General features: G+C 43.8%; 1 protein-coding gene across 1 annotated transcript in view; it reads right to left on the bottom strand.

The window, feature by feature from the left end:
- Positions 1 to 407: 407 nt before the first annotated feature.
- LOC133375421 (metalloproteinase inhibitor 2-like) overlaps positions 408 to 24,401 on the bottom strand; it is a 36,096-nt gene continuing 12,102 nt past the window's right edge. The window contains exons 2-3 of the mRNA XM_061606996.1: positions 2,257 to 2,357; positions 408 to 527 (exon numbers count right to left, since the gene is read on the bottom strand). Coding sequence (XP_061462980.1) covers positions 408 to 527; positions 2,257 to 2,357 — 221 coding nt within the window. The remainder of the gene's footprint in view (positions 528 to 2,256; positions 2,358 to 24,401) is intronic.

Genomic DNA, 24,401 nt, shown 5'->3' with positions numbered 1-24,401 from the left:
TTGTTGGTGCCTGTTTGATTGCATTCCGTAGAACTGGCAGGCAGTTCCATTTCAGGTTAGTTATTTTTACCCTATCCTTTGCTTTTACCATTCTGATTTTTCCTCCTGATGAAAAATAACAATATTGTTATCAATGTTTTCCTTTCAGAAAGGAAAGGGAAGGAAAGCAGCTTTCCCTCTGCCCAGCTTAGGATGAATGACAGTGACTCACTCAAGTCCTTACCCAGTGAGCTTCGTAACTGGAGCAAGGATTTGAACATGGGTTTCCCACATCCAACCTAACATAGTACTGTCCTGTTTGCTCTCTGTTTAATTTTCCTCCAGCTCCAAATGGCATCTTTCACATTTGGCATCACAGTTCTTTTCCCTTTCCCTGGCATTTTGGAGATGATAATTCTCTGAAAGGGTTATTCCTTACCTGAAATGAGATACTCCTTCTTGCCACCAACATCCAGCGTCACACCACAAACAGCTGAGGAAGGAGCTGTGTAGATGAATTCAATGTCCTGATCGGGCCCTTTAAACATCTGGGAGGGGAAAAAGTTGAGTGAGGCCAAGTGCAGAGGACAGCAATGCCAGCTTTGACGGAAAGAAGCTAATCGGGAGCGCACAAGGCACTCCTGGATAGGAGATGTTATATACGGACAACTCCAAGGACCTTTTGCATTGACAATTTCTTAGCCACCCTTCATTAACAGGACTCTCAGGGCAATGTACAATTCAAAAACTATTACAATAACATCCATTTTAAAAAAACTCAAAACCAATGTTTCTCTCTGCCATGGCCCCCACCCCTCCCTTCCCTCCAGCAAAATGCTTGCCCTCATAGAACCAAAGAATGTATGGTGGTGCTAGAGGGACTCAGAAGCTGGCCACGTACTACCCAAAGGCAAGCAGGAGGCACTGACCCAATTCAGGAGGGAGGGTGGTGGGAGAAGAACAGGCACATTTCCTCTGAAATCTCCTCTCCTTTTCCCACGTTAGTGTGCACAAGACACCCAAAGGGGTGGGAAATGCTATCAAGCATGTTGCATCAAAGCACAGAGCTGTTTTTCTCCATAAGCAACCTGCCATGGCTCTTGCCTTTTCAAGCGTTTGCTTCTTGCTCTGATGTACCTTTGCTCCTTGTCATTCACATTCATTCAATTTCTTACCCACCTTTCACCAGAAGCTGGGTGAGACAATGGCTTTGCCATTTCAGCACAACTGGCCCTCCACTATGGCCAAGAAACAGAGCCCATCCAGTCACCAGGGGCAGGAAGCAGGTTTAAACCTCATGTTAATGGTGTCCTTCAGTGTCATCCTTTACTTCCTACCACATAAGTGATTGGCTCTCATTCACTCCCATGGAAAAGAGCAAAATGCTTCACTTGAGGGCAATGGGATGGCAGGGGCAAAACCAGGCCACGGTCACCGATGCTTGGTGCAGTGGGTGCCGCTTGTTTCTCCACACAGAAGACATATAGATGTACTGTACTCCTCAGGCGCCCTTGTGGTGCACCAGCCTTCCCTCCACACCATCACTCACGGCAGGAATTTTGCTGTTTATTGCTATGCTGCTGCTTATGTGATAATGCCAAAGCCATTTTAACCTCTACCCTAAGTGCAAATCTCTATAAGGAGGGACTCTTGCCACCAGGTTTTTCTGCAAAGATAGTCAAAGGCCTGTAGGTTCATGTGCATTCTCCCTTCTCATTGAGAAATTATTGTATGTATCAATAAGCCTTTACTTTTGCCTCCCAAGGGGTGTATAGCCAACCTACTTCCTTGTCCTTAAGTCACTATGACACATGGATCTCCTACCAGGCCTGACTCCAAGGCCCTCAGTTCACTCACTTTTTTGGGGGGGGGTGCTTTTACCCAATAAAATAGCCTGGATCAGAGGAGTTCCCCCCCACACACACACACACTTTTCTTCAGTTAATTCTGTTGTATGGTTGCTTCAGATTTGGGCACTTGAGGACCTGGGCTGGGAAAGACTCCATAATGAAAACCTCTTAAGATATTCAGACCTACTTTGTTGAGGATTGTGGGAGCTGTAAGCCTTCAAAGCCCTGTTTGGCGCCATTCCACCTTTTAGCCAAACAGTTGTACTATACTAGCTAGAACAGCAGCAAAGTAACAAGTTCTCTGTATTTTCATTTTTAACATTATGATATGCTACTCTTTTTTATGTGTGCTCATGTATATTTAGATACATCTCTTTTCTTTAGTTAAGGTCCATGTGATGAGGATTCTGGAATACTGCTTTGTTACCTTTATCTGCTTGATTTCATACTGGATGCGCTTGATGGGGTTTCCATAGATGTCATTACCGGAGTCCACCTCTTTTGCAGAGACAGCCTTCCCTCTGATCACTGAAGCACAAAGACACAGAGGAAATCAGTAGACAAATGCAATGCCAGTGCTGGGTCTAGCCTGTCCAAGGCTTGCTACAGTCCTACAGTGCTAACAGAGAATCTCACTTGCCGCCCTTTGCCATGCTCAGTAGCTGTTATCTGCAGGCAAAACCTGACGCTGGTAAACCCTAGAGACATCTTTGCTGCAAACAATATAGTCCCCTCCTCTTCTGCTTACTCTCTGAATTCTATGATAATAGATCATCACAAACAAACATAAAGGGAGACTGCAGCAATTTTGGAAATGCCTTCTTGCTCTATTTATTTCAGAAAAAAATGCGACAGATCTGTAACTGAGCTGCAACAGACAGAGGAGACTGCTGCAACTGAGGCTGTGAGCACACTAGTCACCTACAGCAAAGCACTTCTATTGGCCACACCTGGAGGGGCAATGGGTTGATCTGCTGATCAATTGCAAAATCTGTTTGAAGCTGATTTTTTTTTAAAAGCACTCAAGCAGCTCCCACCAGGTTTTTACAGCAAAAAGGGGCACCCGTGTACCTGTTTTCAGAAAAGAGATGTGGAGACGCATGGAACCGGCAGAACAGTGAATGTGTCTCTACCCTGAAACATGTTGCTGTAAGCATGTTGGTTGCTAATGTGGAGGTCAATAGGTTTTCTTCTTAACTGTATTTGCCATTAATATTCAGACTTGCTCCGAGGTGAAAGCCCAATTTCACACACTGAAACTTCACCCAAATAAAAAGATTTCACATTTGGCCTATACTTCATCTTCAGGTAATTTAATCTTCAAACTGGGTTGTAAAGGGGGGAAAGTGCCGCTTTTGTATTGGTATTATTTTGATCCCTTAAAAACCACCATGTTACCCTTGGCATAGAAGCCAGGAGGAGACAGCATCCTCCCAGCCTTGACATCCTGAGCCCCTTCCCACTAAAGCCCACTCAGGTTGAAACCCACCCATGCAGAGTCTAATGGGAGGGAGGAATGGAATCATCAGCACTGAAAGACTCCAGCCGCCCCCCGTCCAACTTCAGGCACTTGTCAGAAGACCTTTCTATTTCAGCAGGCATTTTAAGTAAAGTTAATAAGCTTATAGAAAGTGTGGTGTAGTGGTTATAATGTTGTTAGTGTGTTGGACTAGGACCTGGGAGGCCAGGGTTCGAATCACCCCTGGTCCATGAAGCTCACTGGGTGACCTTAGGCCAGTCACTGCCTCTCAGCCTAACCTACCTAACAGGGTTGTTGTGGGGATTAAATGGGGGCGAGAACCATGTACTGTACACCCTTGAGCTCCTCGAATAAAAGATAGGATCTAAATGCAATAAATAAATATTACTTGCAAAGAGCAGAGGTGAGGCATGAATGACGCAGGCCAAAAGGAATGTATGGGTGAGTGGTGCAATTTCTTGGCAGCAGAGATGCAGGGGTGACATGACCTTGCCTCCTGGAATAATGGGTTATCAAAAGGCTATATTGCTAATACCTTGAAAAATGGTAATCCATTTGTTACCATGGACAAACAAACCAGTCTGAATGAACTTTGGATGAATCCCGACCCTCAAGTTCCATCAACCAAAACTGTTCAAATACCTCCAGGAAAGTCTATAAGCAGAAATAGTATTGGAATAACAACTTACCCCAGTTATTAACATGTCTTTGCAGTATGTTGACACCCCACATAGAACCATTCATGCCTGGTGTAACATGTTATGCTGAGCAATTGTTCATATACAGAGAGTTTATGGTAAAAGGCTGCACTCTGTCTGAGGATATTGTGCACTAGGGTGCCAGGGACAATGTCCTAAAAAGTATGACGTTAAAGAAACTCTAATTTTGGAATGATTGCACAAACTGTTCACCTGGGGCTGGAACATACCTCATACCTGAGTTAATAAAGATACCTATTGTTGCGCTGATCTTGATATGCAAAGCAAGAAAGGCAATACCTTTTACATAAACCTGCAACCTCTTGCCAAATAAAAGAGTATCTGTATTCCTATGCTGGGTTCTCAAACCAAACTTTGACATCTCTATCTCTATATTCCCCAGCCTGGTGCCCTCCAGATGTTGTTAGACTCCAACCCCACATCTGGCCACAGCCAGCACAGCCAACCGTCAGGGATGTTGGGAGCTGTAGTCCAAAATATCTGGAAGGCACCAGGTTGGAGACGGCTGATGCACCTCAACAATTACTGGTAGAGCCCTGGGTCACACGATCTCTCATGTACCCACTGTGGTAATCACTAAAGGCACTGATACAAAGCCAAGGGATAGAAATTACTCTCAAAGCAAGCATACAAGCACTATAAACTTTTGCTTCCTAAGGCAAGTTCTGTTACTGTGTTTATACACTTTATACATCCTCATCCCAGGGAAAACAAAAATGACAATCGAAGGTCAAACTAAATCCCTGCCAGAAGGCATGATCTAGACTCCCACAGAACAACCACACACTGAAGACCGCTGTGCCACAAGCAGAAAGCAGGAGCTAACCAGGTATGCCACACCTAAGCGCATGAAGAGCATAATCACACATCCAGAAAACTTAAGTAAACCAACCCACATATTACAAGATATGTCAAAATACAATGTGTATGTTGCATATTGTTTAGGAACTGGGTTTGCTTGGCAATTGTACTTCTTTAAAATCTTGCTTCTGGGCCACAGAGACCGGGAGCAAGGACGCAAAGCAGCCTATAGACCCTTCAATACTTTGGGCTGCATAACTAAGGCTACACTGAGCAACCCAGTCCTACTCTTTTCATGATTCTATCTGCAATTATGAGGGCTGGAGACTTACAATTAAAAAAATTAAAAAGCGAACACTTAAACAAACAGCAGAAGCATAGGAAGCTAGCTTATACAGAGTCAGACCACTGGTCCATCTAGCTCAGTATTGTCTATACTGACTGGCAGCAGCTCTCTAGGATTCCAGGCAGGGCACATTCCCAGCCCTACCTGGAGATGTCAGAGATTGAAGCTGGTCCCTTCTGCATGCAAAGCAGGTGTTCTGCCACTGAGCTACATGGTCCTTTCTCCAACTGAAAATTGAACTACAAATGATTGTAATGCTTTGGGGGGAGGGAAACCCATTTCAGAACATCCTGGGGTGTAGAGGAACACATTTCCTCAGTAAACTGTTTGCTGCTAAGAATTTCCTTTGCTTTGTTATACACATGTTGCCAATCAGTGTAATTGTGTATAAATTCCAGAGAGGTAGCCATGTTTGTCTGTAGCAGACAGCAAAAACAATACAGAGTCCTGTGGCATGTTAAAGGCTAACATGTTTATTGTGGCATAAGCTCCCATGAGCCCAGTCTTGCTTTGTCAGATGCGTACTACGCATGCCACAATAAGTATGTTCGTATTTAACATGCCACAGGACTCTTCATCGTTTCACTGGATACAGAGTTTTTCTGTGTTGAGAGAGACTGAATAACATTTCCTTGTGCATAAGCCTGACTCAACATCCTGCTTGCCAGCAGATTCCTCATATAAAGCTGCCTGATGGGTCCTTCCAGGCTGTGCTGGCTGCGGCTGGTAGGAGTTGTAGTCCACAACATGTGGAGGGCGACAAGTTAGCGAAGGCTGGTTTACTCATATTGGCAGAGACTCTCCAAGGCCTAAAGCAGGGGTCATTTCCAGCTCTACTGCCTGAGATTATTTAACTGGAGATGCCAGGGACTGAACCTGGGACCTTGTGCATGCAAGCCATATTCTTTACCGCTGAGCTATAACCCACTTCATTACACCCTGCCGCAGAAGGTTCTGATGAGTTTCAAATTAGTCACCGATGCATTTACCAGAGTTTCCTCATGGTGCTTTGCCTTCATGCTGGCCCAGAACAGTTAGTCCAACTCAAATATCAGAAGGAGGCAGAGGCAGTGGGTCTCTCTTCCCCCCCTTGTTCAATGGATGGGCCCCAGAAAGCAGCCTGGAGTCTCACCCAGTCACTCATATCAGTTCTGACTCCATACAACTGTCTCCCCTGCAGGAACTAGCAGCCCTTGGTTCTTCCTCTCTTTCAAGTGTCACCTAGCAGCAGCCATTCCATTAGAGAGTGGGAAGATGGGAAGCAGGGTCACTCCAACTCTGCTGAGACACAAGCTCCTTTTGGCTCCTCCTGTCCATGAACTATTTTCATCTCTGCTGATTGTTATAAGAACACTGTAACTTTAAGAACTGGTGCTTGAGTTTGCATTTTTCCTCTACCTCCTCCATCCTTTTTTCCTTTTGTGTCTTTTTTTAAAAAAGAGTATAAGGCTGAGAGCAAGGACCACCTTGCTTTTTATTGATCTGTAAGCTACTCTGGGTGCCTTTCTTGGCTGAAGAATGGGGTAAAAATGTTTCAAACAAATGGGGTTAGGAAACCATCCAAGCACTCCCTATAGTTTCAGGTCTAAGCACTGCTGCATATTACTCTTACCATGGATATTAAATTAAAAATGTACCCACCCAATCCCTGTTATTCCATTTAGGAGCTCTCATCGTATGTCAAGAAGCCATGTCCGCAGCAATGGGCATCAGGTATATGGCTACTCACAGTTTAGTAGGATGATCTGCACTGTAAGGCTTTCTAAAGATGAATGAAGTATAGCAATACTTATCCAGTTACTTAAATTAACAAATGTAATTATTAAATAAACTGTGATATATTCAGAATGGAGCTGAAGAAACAGCAAAAAATAGTAAACAAATGCGGAGAAGTGATAGACATGCTTCCTTGTTTGGGAGCTCAGTTGTCAGTGCTCAAGAGATACTACTTTAGGCTTAGAATACCCACCTCTCACCAACTCCTGATTACTGGAAGATACACTTTATGCAAATTACTGTGCCTGAGGGCTCCTGATTTCTAGGTATCGATGAGAGAGGGATTGTGGGAGGTTTTTTTCTTGACAGGGTTGGGGCAGGATGCATGCATAGCTGATTGGCTCTTACTCTCTGCTGGATAGAAACTGGTGTTTCCTTTGGAATCTGCTGCCCCCAAACAAAAGCTTCATGATGCTTTATGGTAAAAGCTGGACCTACAGGCCAAAACATACCTCTTTTGTGATCTTGGACACTGCAAATGGAACATAGGAATATAGGAGGCTGCCTTATACTGAATCAGACCATTGGTCCATCTAGCTCAGTATTGTGTACACTGACTGGCAGCCGCTCGCCAGGGTTTCAGGCAAGGGGTCTCTCCCAACCCTACCTGGAGAGGCTATGGATTGAACTTGGGACCTTCTGCATGCAAGGCTGATGCTCTACTACTGAGCTATGGCCCTTCCGCTATGATGAAATGATGTGTTGAATCCCCTTCATCTAGTTATTTTGCCAAGAGTAATCCAGACCAGAAGTGGATAGCTCACCTCGGGTCCTACAATCCCACCCTTTTACGACTCTAGGAGGCAAGCAAGACAGAGACAGGAAGTTAATTTATGTACATTGGGGACAGGGAGAGAGTAGCTGTAGGAGACTTACCCATTGCAACCAGCTGCTTTTGAGTCCTACATTATTCACAATGCATTATATAAAACAAAGGGTTGAGGACATTTTGTGATGAGATGCCAGACAAGATGTGCCTTGCTCAGCTATGGATCAGCACCATTGTAAGTAACTGGATAATCTCAGTTTAGCTATCAGCAAGGGTATTGCATGCATAACCCAAACAAGTGCAACACTTAGGTGAAGAATCCTTTTCTTCCTCACAGCTTCTGAAAACAAATTTCAAGTGCAATCTTGCAACAAAAACTGTGAGCATTTGTTTACCACATTTTGTACAAAATGTAGTAAGGCCCTTTGAGACTAGCAACAATTGCTTTGTAGTTCAGATGTAACTTGTCAGCAATCCATTGGCCATTCCTGGAATTGACTATCTGTTGGACCCTTTTCAGCTTTTCCATTTCAATTCAGCAAATGATTGAACCAACGGGCTACATTTAGCGAACAGAAAAATAAGGGGAGGCATGTGAAAGGCAGCCATGAGTAAAACGGATAGTCCATGTTAGCCTTTGCCTGAGCTGCTAGGGAGATGGCATTGTAAGTGAGCAACTCTCAAACAGTTGTCTGTAAACAGTGGTGCAGCTAGGTAGTTTTAGGCCCTAGACTAAATGGGGGGGGGGGCTTTAGATGGCCATGTGTTTTACTTCAGTTGTGAAGGACACAATTAACATTTCTCTTTTCCCTCACCATTCCATGCTTTACAACCGCTTCTAGATTCTTGATGTGTTAAAGCAAAACAAAAAAAGTCAACCATGTTTGTCTGTTTAAAGAAACATTCTGAGCATGTGCAGTTTCACATTTTTAAAACTCACTTCAATCATATCACCATCGTGACTACAGGAATAAAATAGTGTTGCTTAGAAAACCATGACATCTGTTTTGCAAAACTCTTTTTTAAGATAACATGATGTGTCCTTGCTTTACAGAAGAACATAAGAAGAGCCTGCTGGATCAGGCCAATGGCCCTTTTAGTCCAGCATCCTGTTCTCACAGTGGCCAACCAGATGCCCATGGGAAGTCCACAAGCAGGACCTCAGCACAAGAGCACTCTCCCCTCCTGTGGTTTCCAGCAACTGGTATTTAGAAGAATACTGCCTCCAACTATGGGGGCAGAGAACAGCTGTCACAGCTAGTAGCCATTGATAGCCTTATCCTCCAGAAATATATATTCTGCTTCTTTAGGGGGGGAAAAAAACTTCCGTTAACATCCAACTTTTGAAAAAGTATTCTGTGTAACTCAAAAGTCTGCATGCATTATAAGCAATGTTTGGTCCTAATGTATTATTTTACAAAACTTGTAAATTTGGGGGGAAGTATCACTGGCCATGTTCACATGTAACAACAGGTCAGATATTGTGGTTTCCTGTGAACAAGTACTACACTGCTGCATGATGCCTGATAGTTCCTGTTTCACTCCTCTGTGGCACAAGGGATCATGGTTTGCTGCTCCCTAACAAGTGGAAATGGAGGAGAAATTTGATCAGTTCATGTTTAAAGCTGAATCTATCAAATTCACACTTTCTGAAACAAAATGAGAATTGAAACACAGCCATCCTTTGAAATTCACACTTATCCAAGTTTTTCAATGCAGTTCTCCAAACAAGGCTTACAAAAATGCTTATATTAGGGGAAAGTGTGCATAAAATGAATATATTAGTGAAATGAACATACAACATGCGTTATATTAGGAGAAATTGTTTGCAAAAATGTGTACATTAATCAAAACTGCATACAAAATGTGTTAGAAGAAATTCTGAAGAATTTTCATGAGGATTTTTTAAAATGTAAACTGCTGCTGAAATGTGGAGAAAAATGGGAAACAGAGAACTCAAATTGACAGATCTTTCCATTCCTACTCATAATCAGCAAGCCAACAACAAATCATGGCTGAAGGTTGGCTAGCAGGTGGGACTTATTAGGGAGCAACAAACCATTATCCCTTGTTTGTACGTAAAAGGAAGCCAAGGCTTCCTGGTTTGTTTATTCCATTTGTGACATGAGAAAAGTTGCTTGCTCACAATAAAACATAAAGTCTGGCTTCTTGTGACATACAAACGTGGCAGCCACTGAGTAAAGAGCTGGCCTGAAGGGGCTTGGAAGTCCAATTTTCACCCTTTCCATCTGTACATAGTCCTTGCTACGAGTTTCAGGCATCATAGAAAAGGAAAGGATACATCTCTGCTTGTAGAGCCCTCTCTCAGCATTACACATATGGTGCATCCATCATCAAGCTTAGTATCAGAGCCCTCTTTGCGTTCCGTTTGCTGCAAATTGCCTGTGGCCTAGCTTGGATGTTTTTGGCCTGGCCCAGAGGATTATGTGACAACAGCTGAGAGTCTTTAGGCCTGCTGGCTAATAGTTATGGCTCCAGGCTTTTCCATTCACGTGCTGCTGAATCACTGGCAAAAAATGCAACCTTGTAGAAGGAAGATTTTTGTTCTGAACAGTGCGGCTTTGTAGAGGGGAATTACTGCTTCACACTTTCTAAGCCAAGCATCCAACAGTTCAGCCAAGCCCGGGGGGGGGGGAGATATTCTTTGTAGCTTCCTCACTTTTTATCTTCTTTGCTTTGTGAATTTATAAGGTACTCTTCAAGATAAATATTTCCAAAGTAGTTCACAAAAACAATAATAAAACAATGGAAGAAAGGTAAAACAGATAATAAAAACAGCAGCTTAAAACAATATCAACAGTCAAAACCCTGGGAAAATAAAGAGGTACTTGCCTTACCAAAAACCAGACATCAAAAGTAGGTCCCCAAAAAGTATTTAATAAAGGCCCTCTTCCCAGTTGCCACCCATTCTCCTCAGACAGCAAGGGCACCTGAAGGAGGGCCTCAGCTTTGACCACACTGCATGGGAAGATGAGTACTTTAAGGGACCCAGGTTCCCAACCATGTAGGGCTTATGGTAAGGGTCAACACTTTGAATTGTGCTTGGAAACTGACTGGCTGAGTGGTAGAGCATTTGCTTTGCTTGCAGAAGGTCCTAAGTTCAATCCCAGGCATCTCCAGGTGGGGCTGGAAAAGACCCCTCTCTAAAATCCTGGAGAGCTGCTGCCATTCAGAGTCAACAGTACTGAGCTAGATGCACCAATGATATAACTCTAAGAAAGGCTGTTTTCTCTGAGATGTGTTCCCAACAACAGTCCCATTATCCCAGCAATTGTTCTTTGAACTGCAATTTCCAAATCGTCTTCAAAGGCAGGCTCATATACAGTGCATTGCAGTAGTCTAATCTCCCATCTGCTTTTCCCAATAGGGCAACACATAACTTTTGGGCTGACCTAATAAGCCTTTCCTCATACAGGGAGCAAGTGTAAAGGGATGCTGGTCTCCATTCTAATATTCAGCTCAGCAAAATGCAACTGATAGAACTAAATGCTAGAAGTGACACAAGAGGACCAAGAAATGGGATACATTTTATACACATAAAGTAGTAATATCCTGTAGCCTCCAACTGGACCAATGCTCCTGATCTAGACAGACAGCCTTCTTATATCTAAAGCTGTCACTCTACCTCCCACTTGATAGGTACTGAAAAAGATCAATCAATGCCATTCAAGCTCTACCTGCAAAATCTACTCTGCCCAACCAGAGCCATCTCTCTCACATTTGCTAAAGAGAGAAAGCCCTCTCTCTCTCCTATCTAGGGTTGCCAGGTCAGAGGCATCCCAAACTAGGGTTGCCAGGCTCAGGGCCTGAGAATGATCCTGTATCTTTAAGAGAAGAGGAAATTCAGCCAAGTGCAGGCGTGCTTGCAACACTCTCATGGGAAAAACCACAAAGTGGAATTCTCCCTTCCCCCTCCACAACTTTTAAAGATACAGAAGACCTCTTGGTTGCCAGGCCCAGCCTCCAAGAGGTCTTCTGTATCTTTAAAAGTTGTGCAGGGGGAAGGGAGAATTCCACTTTGTGGTTTTTCCCATGAGAGTGTTGCAAGCACGCCTGCACTTGGCTGAATTTCCTCTTCTCTTAAAGATACAGAATCATTCTCAGGCCCTGAGCCTGGCAACCCTATCCCAAATCCTGAGAGTTTGGGGGCTGCCCTGGGTGACATCATGGGGTGTGCCCGAGTGACAGCATGGGGTGGGTCCAAGTGACATCATTAAGCATGATACGTTAAGCATCAACCACAGTTGCTTGGTGTATACAATTCATACAAAAATTTATCTGATTGGAAATTAAGATAGAAGTCTTAGCTAATAGATGGAGCCTGGGTAGAGAACATTTAATCTAGCCAATTCGCTTCTGGCAAAAAGGGTTCAAGTGACCTAAGGCCAGGCCAGGCCAGTCACCAGAAGGCCACTGTAGGAAGAAAGGAGCCTAGTGTTGTGGAAATGTTAGATGGGAGCACTCAGGGGTAAAGATGGATGCCCCCAAAGAGCTGCAATTCTAAGCACACTAATGGACTAAGACCCATAGAACTCAACAGGACTTACTTCTGAGTAGATATAGTTTGGGTTGTGTTGTTGGTAAAGATTAACTGGAGATCCTTTGCAAAGATATCCACATCCAAGTAGGGTTGGCAACCCCCTGCCTGGAATGCCCTGCCCCTGCTTTTTAACATCCAAATATACAGATTTGACCCTTCAGAAAGAGGTCTGAGAAATAAGTAAGAAGATTCTCTACCCCTTTCTGTCTCCCCTGTGGACTGCTATAAACTCATTTAATCAGCCACCTCGATTCCAGTGAATGTAATTGACAGAGAGAAAGCACACATGATTTGGTCTACCTTCATAGACAACAACAATTGCAGCCATGCTGCCCAGTATGTGAATTCTCTTTTACCACTATTGGACAAGAAACAAACAACAAGGTGCATCATCAGTGGGTTTAAGAAGGTTGAGCGGAGTGCATGGAACCACTGTTGCTGCTTCTATGGATGAAAGGGAGTGAGGATAAAGGTAAATGAAATGCAAATAGAAAAAGAAGAACAAAAGACAGTGAAAACCTGAAAGGGCAGGAATTAGAGCAGAATTTAGAGCAACTAAGAAGTGGGGGGCCCTGACATTTTGGTGTATATCTCTGGAACCAGACCATCTAGAAACTTTTTTTTAATGAAAGCTGAAAGTCCAGAGGTTAAGGTAAATCACCCAGAGACCCGGAGGGAACCCCCGAAAACCTGAGTCTCCAGCTGAAAAACGGAGTTCTGTTAACCCTACTTCTATCTTACCTGTAGCCCTTACCAGTAGCCCTTCACTCCTCAATGGTGCAGAGTTAGCCAGTCTGCAGAGAACATGAATACAGGGGAATCTCTGGATATGAGAAGCAGGAAGGATAGATTGGTTATAGCAAGGAACCTAATGCAGAAGAGAATCTCTCAGGTGAGCCCCGTTGCTCCCCAAACCAGCACAAGCAAGCTTCCACTTGCTCAAAGGCTCAGGCTTGACCCTAAGATAAGACGCAAGCATGTTTCTCAGGCTTTTATTCCTTGGACAACCCCAGTGATGTCTCTCCCAAATCTAGTCAAATCTAAATTACAAAAACAAGAGCAGAAATGTAAAATATATCCCACCTCTGTGGAGATTAGCACATGTCAAAAGTTGGCCAGCTCATCTCAGATGCTCACCCCATAACTACTAATAACTATAAATTAAAGGAGATTTTATTAAGAAAGTACAGGTAGAAGGCACAGAATAAGTTACACAGTAAAATGCATCTAATGATAGTCTAGACTGGATTGTCAAACAAGATTATCTTTTGGCATGCTAATCTGGAAGAGGATGACTTCTTTCACGGCAGATTGCAACACCTTGCCTAGCACTGGATGCAAATATCCGTCCCCTACAGACCTTTTGGTTTTATCCAGTCTCAGGGGTTATCCAAACGGAGCGGGATAATCCACGGTTTCCATATTCGGTTTGTCATCTGATAGTCCTCACTTTGCTTTTTAGTTCGCTCTTTCCCAATTAAAAAAAATGCTTTTTTGCACCCACACCCGCAGCGGTAAGACCCCTACATTATATTCGCTTTTTCCAAGCTCCGCCTCTAAAACCTCCCCCTATCAACCAATTGGTCAGCAAAAAAATTACGTATGCTCCTCTCCCCCTTTGCAACAAAGCACAATATGGCTGTAAAGGAGTTCTCGCCTCAGAAGGAAAGGCTGCTGGTCAGTTTCACGCCTGCCTTGTTTGTATTTGCGATATTATGCTTAAAGGAATGTATGCTTTTCTGATTTGAAGCAAAAACCCCAGCAAGTAGAATGAAATTGACAAAGCTTTCCAGGCAGGCTGAAAAAGACCATCCCCCCTTTCTCGCTTGTTGTGCATTGCAGATCTCACCCAGAGCGGCCACCCAGTTTGCAGGCTGGCAAAAAATAAAATGCATCTGCGCAGTAGTTGCAGACACCCCCCCCAACACCCCACCATTGTGATGATTGGTTCAATTTTCCCAGGCTTATTCTCGCACATGTGCAAAAGTGCAGATACATGATTGGCTGGAATGAGGAGAAGGGGCAAGGGGAAACGCCCAAGAACCACCCATCAGCTGTAAAGTCTGTGGTATTGCATCCTAACTCCTGAAGGCACAGCGGATAATTCCCGATTTTAAACAGCAAATCGCATTTTTGCCGGTATTGCACGGAGCGGATTTAACCCGCAAAAATGCTTAACAGTGCGAGACGTCATTTGGACGACTGAAAAATAATGAACACACATAGCTGGCGTGTCACACATTTTGCAGTCGTCTGGATGAGCCCTAAGTCAAAACCACATCTCCAATGTGTGCAATGTGTGTAGTTCCACAGGGTCTTAGTTCTCTCTCAGTAAATGTCAACAACTGAGCTAGTTGCATCACTATAACACAGACTTCCCTTTTGTTTTGCCCCAAAACATATTTCAGTTCTCTCAGCACAATGAGCACACAGAAGTCCCTAGCCTGGCTTTGAGCATGCCAGTCTTTACAGGTACCATCAGAACGGTTGGTTTTCTTGGGTCAAGCAGAAGTTAAACTAGCCATAGGGAGTTTGGTTTAGTCCCTGCTGGCAGCTACGGTTTTGGGAGTGACAGTTATAGTATGGGAAGCCTGATGCATTGGGTCCAAAAGACATTGCAAAGAGAAGAGAAGACGCCATAACAGCTCCAGAGCAATGTAACAAGGCAGGCGTGTTTAGATCCATGGTGGGCAAACTTTTCTCTTCTGGGCAACCTTCCTGGGCAGTGGGCAGAGCCAAAGGCACAAGTGGGTGGAGCAACAGATGTGACTCTTCCAGAGCTTGGAAAAGTTACTTTTTTGAACTACAACTCCCATCAGCCCCAGCCAGCATGGCCACTGGATTGGGCTGATGGGAGTTGTAGTTCAAAAAAGTAACTTTTCCAAGCTCTGCCTTACCTTTGTTCAGTAGGCTACATTCCAACCATGCAAAAGCCTGTGGTTACTGCCTATACACACACCCTCCATCCAGACAAGCAAGAGGCATTATCATAGTTCAACATATTCCAGCCAGGCAAAGTCACCTGAGGAGGGCGCAGAGCAGGACCAACCAGGGGCATGGTCTGGGAAGAGTCCCAATGGCCAGATGAAGAGGCCTGGAGGCTGCATTTAGGCCTTGGGCCTGAAGTTTCCCACACTTGGTTTAGATGAAATGTGGAAAGAGAAGTAATTTACACCAAATCAACTTTTACTGTGCTTATTTGGTGATGCAGTGGCATGGATTTTTAGAACAGTTTCCAGAAGTTTGTCTCTGTAAAACAAAGATATGTTTGAGGCGGCAATTCCACAGGAGCACAAAAACTACAGGCAGTCATAATGGTTATGGGATACAGTTTCCTGAGAATTTCAGTTCTCATTCTTGAAAAAGCCAACATATACGAGTTCCCAGCCCTTATGATTATGAATGTATATCTGAAAGTGTGTGGGTAATCCCTGCTAAAATCTTAAGAGCCAGAAGAACTGATAAACAAGATTTCCAATAGTTGGAGGAGGGGCTTTCATATCCTTGTCTCTCCTTGGTTTAGCAAAACCTGAATAAATTAAGAAAAATATAAAATTATGCAAGTATTAGCACAATTTATATCAGATGTACAATTCACATTTTCTTGGCACAGAAGGATGTTCAACTAAGTGCAGAATTTTTATTTTTAGCACAGAGTACAATAAGCACTATATATTATGTTTCTGACATTAAACTTTCATGCACTCACCGCATTTGTACGTCATGGTGAACCATAGTTAATGGTTTACCGAGAACATGCCTACCTAGGTTGTTTTGATCTTCTCTGCTAATGCACTGAGGAAATAAACCACGATTCTTTGATTAGCATTTCACTTAAAACCATTATAGGTAAGACAAGAACAAGCCTTGGCTTATCACTATGGTTTGTTTAGATTGAAACAAACCAAAATCCTTTATTCAGCTGCAATGCTGAGGCAAGGATCATAGTTTGTTTCTCCCCAGGACTACTGGTAAGGAGGAAAGATCCCTGTCTTTCACACATAAGAAGTGACTGTGAGCATAAACCTCTTCTCCATCATGCATTCATTGGGCAAGTTTCTGTTTCCCAACCTCCATTTCTTATCCATATTTACTCCCTCTAACAGCAACGTGGGTAGATGAAGTGTGGAAGTTGTGGTTGGAGAATTGATAAGGAAGAAGTGAGTGCTGAGACTGCTGACTGACAGAAGAGGCCTTCTAGGAAAATCTTGGCTTTTGGAAAACAGCCCTCTACCTCTCTCTGTAAATCTCTGCAAAACAGCAGGGGCCTAGAGCAACATAAAAGTGCAAGCTTTCAGCCTGCCAGGAATAAGAGTTAAATGGTGGAAGGGCAACAAGGGGCCTACACTGGGAAGGAGGGGGGTGCTTGACCTCAAATCTCTGAGCTCAATTTCTTCCACATACAACCCACAGAACCCTTTTGACTTCCCATAGGCATCTAGTTGGCCACTGTGAGAACAGGATGCTGGACTAGATGGGCCAGTGGCCTGATCCAGCAGGGCTCTTAAGTTCTTATGAGGATTGCCCTCGTGAAGCTTAAAGGATGGGGGTGATACTTGACTAAGGGAATTGGCCTTGGACACATACTTGCATCCAGTTTCCTCCCCACTTCTGCCTAGCAAAAGCCTCCATATGCTTTAGAGCCAAAAATGGGAAGAAGCTGGCACTGTTATTACTATTATTATTCAAATTTATAGACCACTTCACAGCATAGTCATCAAAGCGGTGTACAAGATAAAAACAGAATAAACAACACAAACCCAAGCGCTAAAAACAATAAAAACAATTCAGCAATTGTACACACACACACACACATTTCAGTTCCAGAAGCTACCACAGGGGTGGCCATCCAGTGCAGAATCTGAACCAGGAATTGTCCAGCTTGGACAGAGGAGCTGCTGTGGGTCTTTTTGGAGTAGGGAAGATGGAGGACATCTTTGAGGACAGCCACTGCTGCTGCAGGCTCCTGGTTTGATCTGGGCATTTCCCAGCAGAAGAGCTACAGGACTGATAGCTCTCTTGGATTTTATTATTAATAAAAAATAAGCAGAAATCCATAAATGTAGCTGCCATTGCAACTATATTTGGTGATCTATTCCCTGATCCAGCACAAAGTAAAAAACTCTCCCCAGTTCTCCACACAGGGAACATACAGGGAACTTGAAGGTGTGAGGAAATGGCCTGGTTAGCATATAACAGCTAAGCTGAGTGTGAATGAACAGCTGTGCTAGTGCACAGCGAGAAAATCATGGCTGTTTCACTCTTCCCCTGCTCCTGTGGCTGCTGTTCTACTGGGAGCTATTCCATGGTTTGGCTAAGTGATATGTCCAAACCCGGGCTCATGGTTTGTCTCTCTCCAAACAATCCAGGAGCTGTAACCAAAATTTGTTCTTCGCTTACGGTTCATGATTCGTGCCCTGGAAAGATTCATACAAAATTGGAATAATGGGCCTAGCTTTTGATAATTTCTGCTGCTGGGGCACTACTGCATTGTGTGTTCAAGCATGAGATGAGAGTCAGCCCCCCTTCTGTTCTTTTTAAAATAGGCAAATTCTGTTGACATCATACTCCTGTGATTGCAGCAAAGAAAGCTATATGATATGAGCATAAAAAGAAAGAAAGAACAGTGCAATGCAGTACAGTGCAGTGATGTAATGTCTATTAACACTCACAGCATAATGCACAGAAGAGAACAATAATGCAGAGAGCAATAACCACCACACAGCATACACACAAGGAAACCAGTTCAGCCTCACAGTATAGTAATTACCACACATTGGGTCCCCAGACATGCTCATCAGCTCACCACTGGTGAGTACTTTTTATTATTATTCTGATAAGATTCCCGCAAGTTTTCCCTTTTGCTGTACCTCAAAGAGGCTCGGAAAGCAGTCTCATTGCTTTCCAAGGCTCAACATGAATCAGAGAATTGGCTCCGGCGAATGGCAAAGGGGATCTGGCGTCTGATCAGTAGCAGAGGGGTTTGCAACACAGTGCAATGTCTTACTGCTTAGCAAGCCTCTCTGGGGGTCAGTGCTTACAGGTTCCAGCCTCTGCACCTCCAGGTCAGAGATGGGGGAAGAAGAGGGGAGCATAATCCCACAATGACACTGGGCCAAAGAGGCACATTAGTGCCTCCAAATCTTTGCATATCACAGGCAAAACCTCACCCTTCCATTCAAGGGCAATCAAAAGTTGTGGACCCACTACCAAAAAAAGAGCAAAAATTGTAATTAGCATCCCAGGAGAAAATACAAAGCACTATACAAACAGCACATAAAGAAACAAGGGTTCACACCTTCCTTCAGACCAATGTACACATAGTGTGTCAATGACACAAGTGGAATACACAGGGAGTTGCAATCACAAATGTGTACCAAGGACCCCTCCAGATATCCTTTCTATTGTGCATTCATGATGAGTCGTGCTTGTGATGGTATTGGAGTAGATGTATGTGCTTTCAATATTGTTTGTTACTGCAAAGATTTTGTAGCGGACAAACTGTTTTTGTTTCCAGTCAGTACATGACCTGTAGCTTCCTGCTGAAATCCAGTAACTTTTCATACCACAAATATTTGGGGAGGCCCCCCCCGCTTTTTTGGTATTTTTGGTGGACAATTTTTAAAAACTATAGTGCAAGAGCATTAGAGAACGACTAATAAAGCAGAATAATGTGTTTTTGTTCTGTATAAATCCACCACTAATGCACAATTACTGCATCAATAACATGTTGCAGAATACACCTGCAAAAAAAACCCCCACCAGTCTAGAGAGGCCCTAACCCTCCAGCAACATAATAAAATGAAAGCAATATCCATGCAAGAGAGTGGAGATGCTGTTACTAATTCACTGAAAGATGAAATGGAAAAGACAACTTAGTTGTGGAACTAAGTTCCCTGCAGTGAACTACACAATTCCCTGCAGTGTGGAAGGATTCTCCATCTGTAGATTAGTTTACTATGTCAGAATGTGAATCTGTAGATCCACACATGACCCTCAATATACCCACTTTACTTATCCCAAGAAGGTATCTAAAAATAGCACCAAGCTGTAAAAATATATAAGATTTGCATTTTCATCCATTTGTTATCTAAGCCCTCTTGATTTTATCTAAATCCATCTTAAAAGTGAGTGTCCATTGGACTGTTGTCTAGAGTAAATACACATTCACACACTTTATACACATAAATACTATATATTTACTTTCTCTGGCCTTTCCTGTTTTTTCTATACAATACAATCTCAACAACAACATGCATAAGCCTGATGGGCAAGGAATGATACCAATGAGTTAAATTGAGCATGACTGTCACTTTCTTTCCATTTTTGTTCATCATTATGTGGGAATTTTAGATTACAAAGCACAATCCTTCTTTACAACCCCTATCACAGTGGTTCCCAACCTGGGGGGCGGGACCCCCAGGGGGGCCATGAAGTAATCCAGAGGGGGCCATGAACAGTAAAGAAATGAATTATTTATTAATTTTTTTAAAAAGTCTTCACTCCTTCTACACTGTCTGCTTTCCACTGCCGCTGCAGATGACACCTCCCCCTTGCTCCAAACAAGAGGGGAGGCCTTTTCTGAAGCTCCAGAGCGTCTTTCAGGCCCACTAATGCCTATAAAATACATGGCAGATGCCAAAGGAGGCTGAGGGTGGAGCTACCAGGAAGAAGAGGGGATTACTATCACTGATTCCCGTCTCCTTGCACTGCCGCTACTGGCAACATCCTTACTTAGAATGAGAGGAGAGGGCTTCTTGTGAAGCAAAAAAAGCAAGCCTGCAAAGAAAGGCTGCTTTCCCCCTTCCTTCCTGGCAGCCAGCCTGCCTCCCTGGGGGGAGGGGGTCACTTTTTTCCCCCAGCTTATAAAGGGGGTCCAGTGCTCATAAAGGTTGGGAACCACTGCCCTATCATATACTTCATGGTTTTGAAGAAATGGTGCATAATGAGGAAAGTTAAATGTGATCAAGAAGAACTTCTGAGGTAGAGAAGTGACCACTGAGATTATACATCCGTCACAGACCAGATTACTCCCTCCATTTCCAGCTATTGCTGCCAGCCCCAGCACTACTATTAGGTGGAGTGAGGTGTCTGCCTGACATGGCAAATGCTGATGGGCAGGAAGCAGATAGAGATGTGCCAGCCTATATGGCCTCCCCTGCACCCCTTTACCTAGCTTTCTGCCCTTGGGTGCAGCAGAGGGGGTCTGTCCCATTACCCGTTAATATAAGATTCAACTACCAGGCTAGTCAGATGTTGTACATGGGATGAGATGTGTCATCATGTCCTTCGCCTCAGACAGCAAAGTGTCTTGCTATTTTCCTTGTATCTGTTAGTTACGTAATATTTATAAAGACAGTTTTTGCCTTTGCAAAGTAGAGAGGATATCCCCACCCCCCAAAAAGCTGGGAGAGAATCCACTTTTCCTTAAGCATCCTGTCCCAGGGTCCGGTTAGTACCTCGCTGCCATGTCAGTGCAACTCTATAAGACACTTGTGTATCAGATACAGTATATCTAATATACAAACAAATCCATGTGATCTGTGCTGCAGATGAGTGTTCATGCTGTCTTTGTCTGGAGTGGTACTGGTGCCAAGTTGTCCCATGCCACATCATTCCTCTTTAAACAGGTGTATTCTGATACACGATAGGTCATCCCACAGAAGCGTCAACATAACCGCAACTGTAGCTTCTTCACAGCAGTAACACAGAGAATCCACGTTTCAGAACCAGGTCCTCCACACACAGAACCAGGTTTCACATGTAGATATCCCCATCACACATGCAAAAATCTGCATTAATGGCCATAGAGCTGGTTGGGTTAGTGTCAATCAGAGTAAAGGCCTATGTTTCCCATGTGGTGGAAGCTCCAATCCAAACACCTGCCAAGATCCAGTAACCTTTTAGCACTCTGGATTCAGGTGAGTCCTGCTGTTCTGAAAATCACACTTCAGCCCTCAGCAGAATGAAACCCGATAGACAATAAGACTTGCCTCTGAGCATGCATGCCTTCACTGGCACGGTTTCAAGCAGGGGGTTTTCTTGGACAAGGAGGGAGCTCATTGACAACTATGGGGTTATTTTTTGGGGGGGTGATGGGTAAATATCTCTCAAGGATATTACCACAAACACAACAACAGGCAAGAAACCCAACTCTGCACTTGTGGAGCCCTTTCACCTCAATGCAAGGTAGACTCAGGTCAAGTCTCCACTTTTACTCACTGATAGTCTGTGTTCCACTCCCAGCACATATAAAGGAGGGTCCAAGTCACTCCACCAGAAGCAACTATAATAAAGGCAAAGAATAACATAGCAAGGCAAATCCAAACAACTCAAGAAAAACAAGACAAGCCACACATTATGTGGGAAGATGTAACTCTTCTGCCATCCACCCCAGATTTACCAGCTGGTTCAGTGGACGAGTGTTTGAGAACTGTGAGAAACCTCTTAACCAAGAGCATCTGCACTGTGTATAGATGTATGAAAGACTCTGAACAGGCATGTGAATTAAAAATAGGCATATAAGATTCAAAACCAGCCATAAACAGTTATGAGGGTTTTTTTAATGCAGAACTTTCCACCCTAGAAAAGCCACCCAAACTTCTCAGAAAACTGCAAGATATGTGTAAACAGAAGACAGGAAGCCTAAAAAGTACATAGTAGTAATGTGATCCCAGCTATAATCTACAAATCTGAAGCACTGGCAGCACAAAACACAATAATAATGAGGTTTAAATGGATTCCATGGCAGATGTCCCAGAGTGATTCGCAGAGTAAAATATCAGAATAAAGTGACACATGAAATCATGAGACATGCAGTCTCCTGCTCTATAATAAGGAGGAGGCCCTCCAATGGATTTTGGATTGTGAGTCACCTACCAATTCTGTCCACTTTGACCTGGAAAAAGTCTTACAGCCTGTTTCAACCTTCTTTAGTCCATAGTAATGAATTCTTCTCTTGCTCTCTGCCAGCATCCTGGTATACTTAGCACAAGACTCTTGTGACCAGCTGCTGGACTGACACCAATCTTTGGAAGAAGTTGCCAGGCAAGACAAGTCCCAGCAAGTGGATTTATTAGTCAGCTCAGCACACAATTTTGGCATGGCCTTCTAGACAGAATACAGCACCACACTAGAAATTTGTTAGAAGAAAAAAAGCCAAAATGTCATGACCCAGATGGCATGGGACTTTCTTAAACCTGGGGTCGGAGTGGAGAACTTATTTAAAATGGGCACATAGGTACTGAACTTCACACACACCGCTTCTAATGGGTTGTTTTTCCAGAGTCCAACACTTAGGGCTCCTCTAGATGACCTGTTTATTCAAGCATTCATCACAATTTGCTTGCACAAAAGCTTACAAGATTAGACTATGTCTAGCATTCATTCTGATTTATTCACGGGGCAGTTATACAACAATGAGCATTCATCCTGATTTGCTTGCAGGGCGTTTATATGTCTTCCTGTTAATCATTCATTCCCTCCAAAACTTTCAGTGCATTTCCCCATCATTTTACTAACCACAAAGAGTCAGGACTTTTTTAATGGATTTGTTGTGCTAGGGCAGGGTAGGGAACCTTTTGGGCTCAACGGACCAGATTCTGAACAGGAAATATCTGCTAACAGTACCTTGCACCTGATGTCACTGTGAATGACAGCAAGGGATTCTGAAACATGGAAGGGGCAGGTGATTCTATCACGTTGGCGGCCCCAACACCCTCTCTGCTTCTTGCTCTGGAGAGCACTTAAATAACTCACCAGTGCCAAACATGCAGCTTAAGAGCTGGGACTGGAAGGTGTCAAGTCAGGTGCTTTGGGGGGGATTAGAAACAAAATAGCTGGAACTGAATATAGTCCAAATTAGCTACACCAGCTACTCCTACATTGTGTGGGAGCCTTTCCAGCTTATGAAACAAGGTAAGATGTTTTTTATTTTCCACCTACAGTCTAGCTACAAAAACAGCAAAAAGTGCAGAGTAGTTTTAGATAGAGTCTCATGTTCTCGATAGCTGGGTATCTACAATGTTTAAGACTGTATTCCATAGGCATTTCTCATCACAAACAAATTGGCTTAACAATTCCCTCTCCCAAAAGAATCCTGGGAACTGCAGTTTTCTAACAGAATTGTCAGTGCAAACACACCAAACTACAATTCCCATTATTCTTATATGAGTTTACAGCGCAGAGACGGCCCACCTTATTCTCTGTGTCGCAGAAGAACCCATACCTAGGACAGCCTCTCTAAAGCAGGGGAAATTCTGTCCACTAGTTTCCTGACACCAAATTCGCCAACCACATGTCTTGGTTGTATTGCCCAAATGGAAATGATTAATGCATATCCTCTCCATCCTTCACACGTACACAATGCAGATGTACCCTATCCCCATAAAATTTCCAACTCTGTCATTCCAGAATCCTAACACATTTGAAACTCACCAAACTGTCTCCAAACATTGCCTAGCTATAATGTTCAAAGAAGTTTAAATAGGCCAACACATATGGCAGAATGAACTAAATGAGCCCCTAAACACCATGACATAATTTTTCAGTGTTCCCAGCCTCTCAAAAAGACAGTACTGTATCAACCATTATTATTGCATCCTACAAAAATTAGTTGTCAAGTCCTCTCCCCTTTCAGTCTTTCTGTCAGCAATGGTGGGCTTTCCACAAAATGGTAAATTAGGGTAACTTGCATAGGGAAATTTTCTGATGCCCTAGAGCAGGGGTGGCGAACCTATGGCACACGTGCCCAAGGTAGCACACGAAAAATTTTTGTTGGCACACCTGGCTCACCAACTTCCTCAAAAGAGACCAGGGTCTGAGAACCTTGTGGGATCTCTTCCTCCCACAGAGGCCTTGTGCGTCTCTGCCGGGGCTCTCAGACAACATACTGTGCTTTCACACGTCCTCCTATAGCGCGGGAGGGGGGGGAAGGGGAGGAACAACTGAAGGAGAAGGACAACCACAGGCAGTGGGAGAGGACAGGCGGGAGGGAAGAAAGGGTGCCTTGGTGCTGCCGGGTGGCAGGAGGGGCCTGAGCCGCCAGCTCAGTTTTGGGGTTCTCTCGCTTTCCTCTTTTCCCCTGCCCCCGACCTAGAGTTGGAAGAGAGCGAGAGGCCA

This window comes from Rhineura floridana, unplaced genomic scaffold (assembly GCF_030035675.1).
Source record: "Rhineura floridana isolate rRhiFlo1 unplaced genomic scaffold, rRhiFlo1.hap2 scaffold_45, whole genome shotgun sequence".
In the NCBI taxonomy this organism is placed as follows: Eukaryota; Metazoa; Chordata; class Lepidosauria; order Squamata; family Rhineuridae; genus Rhineura; species Rhineura floridana.
Note: the sequence above shows the minus strand (reverse complement) of the source record. Positions and strands in the feature narration are given on the sequence as shown.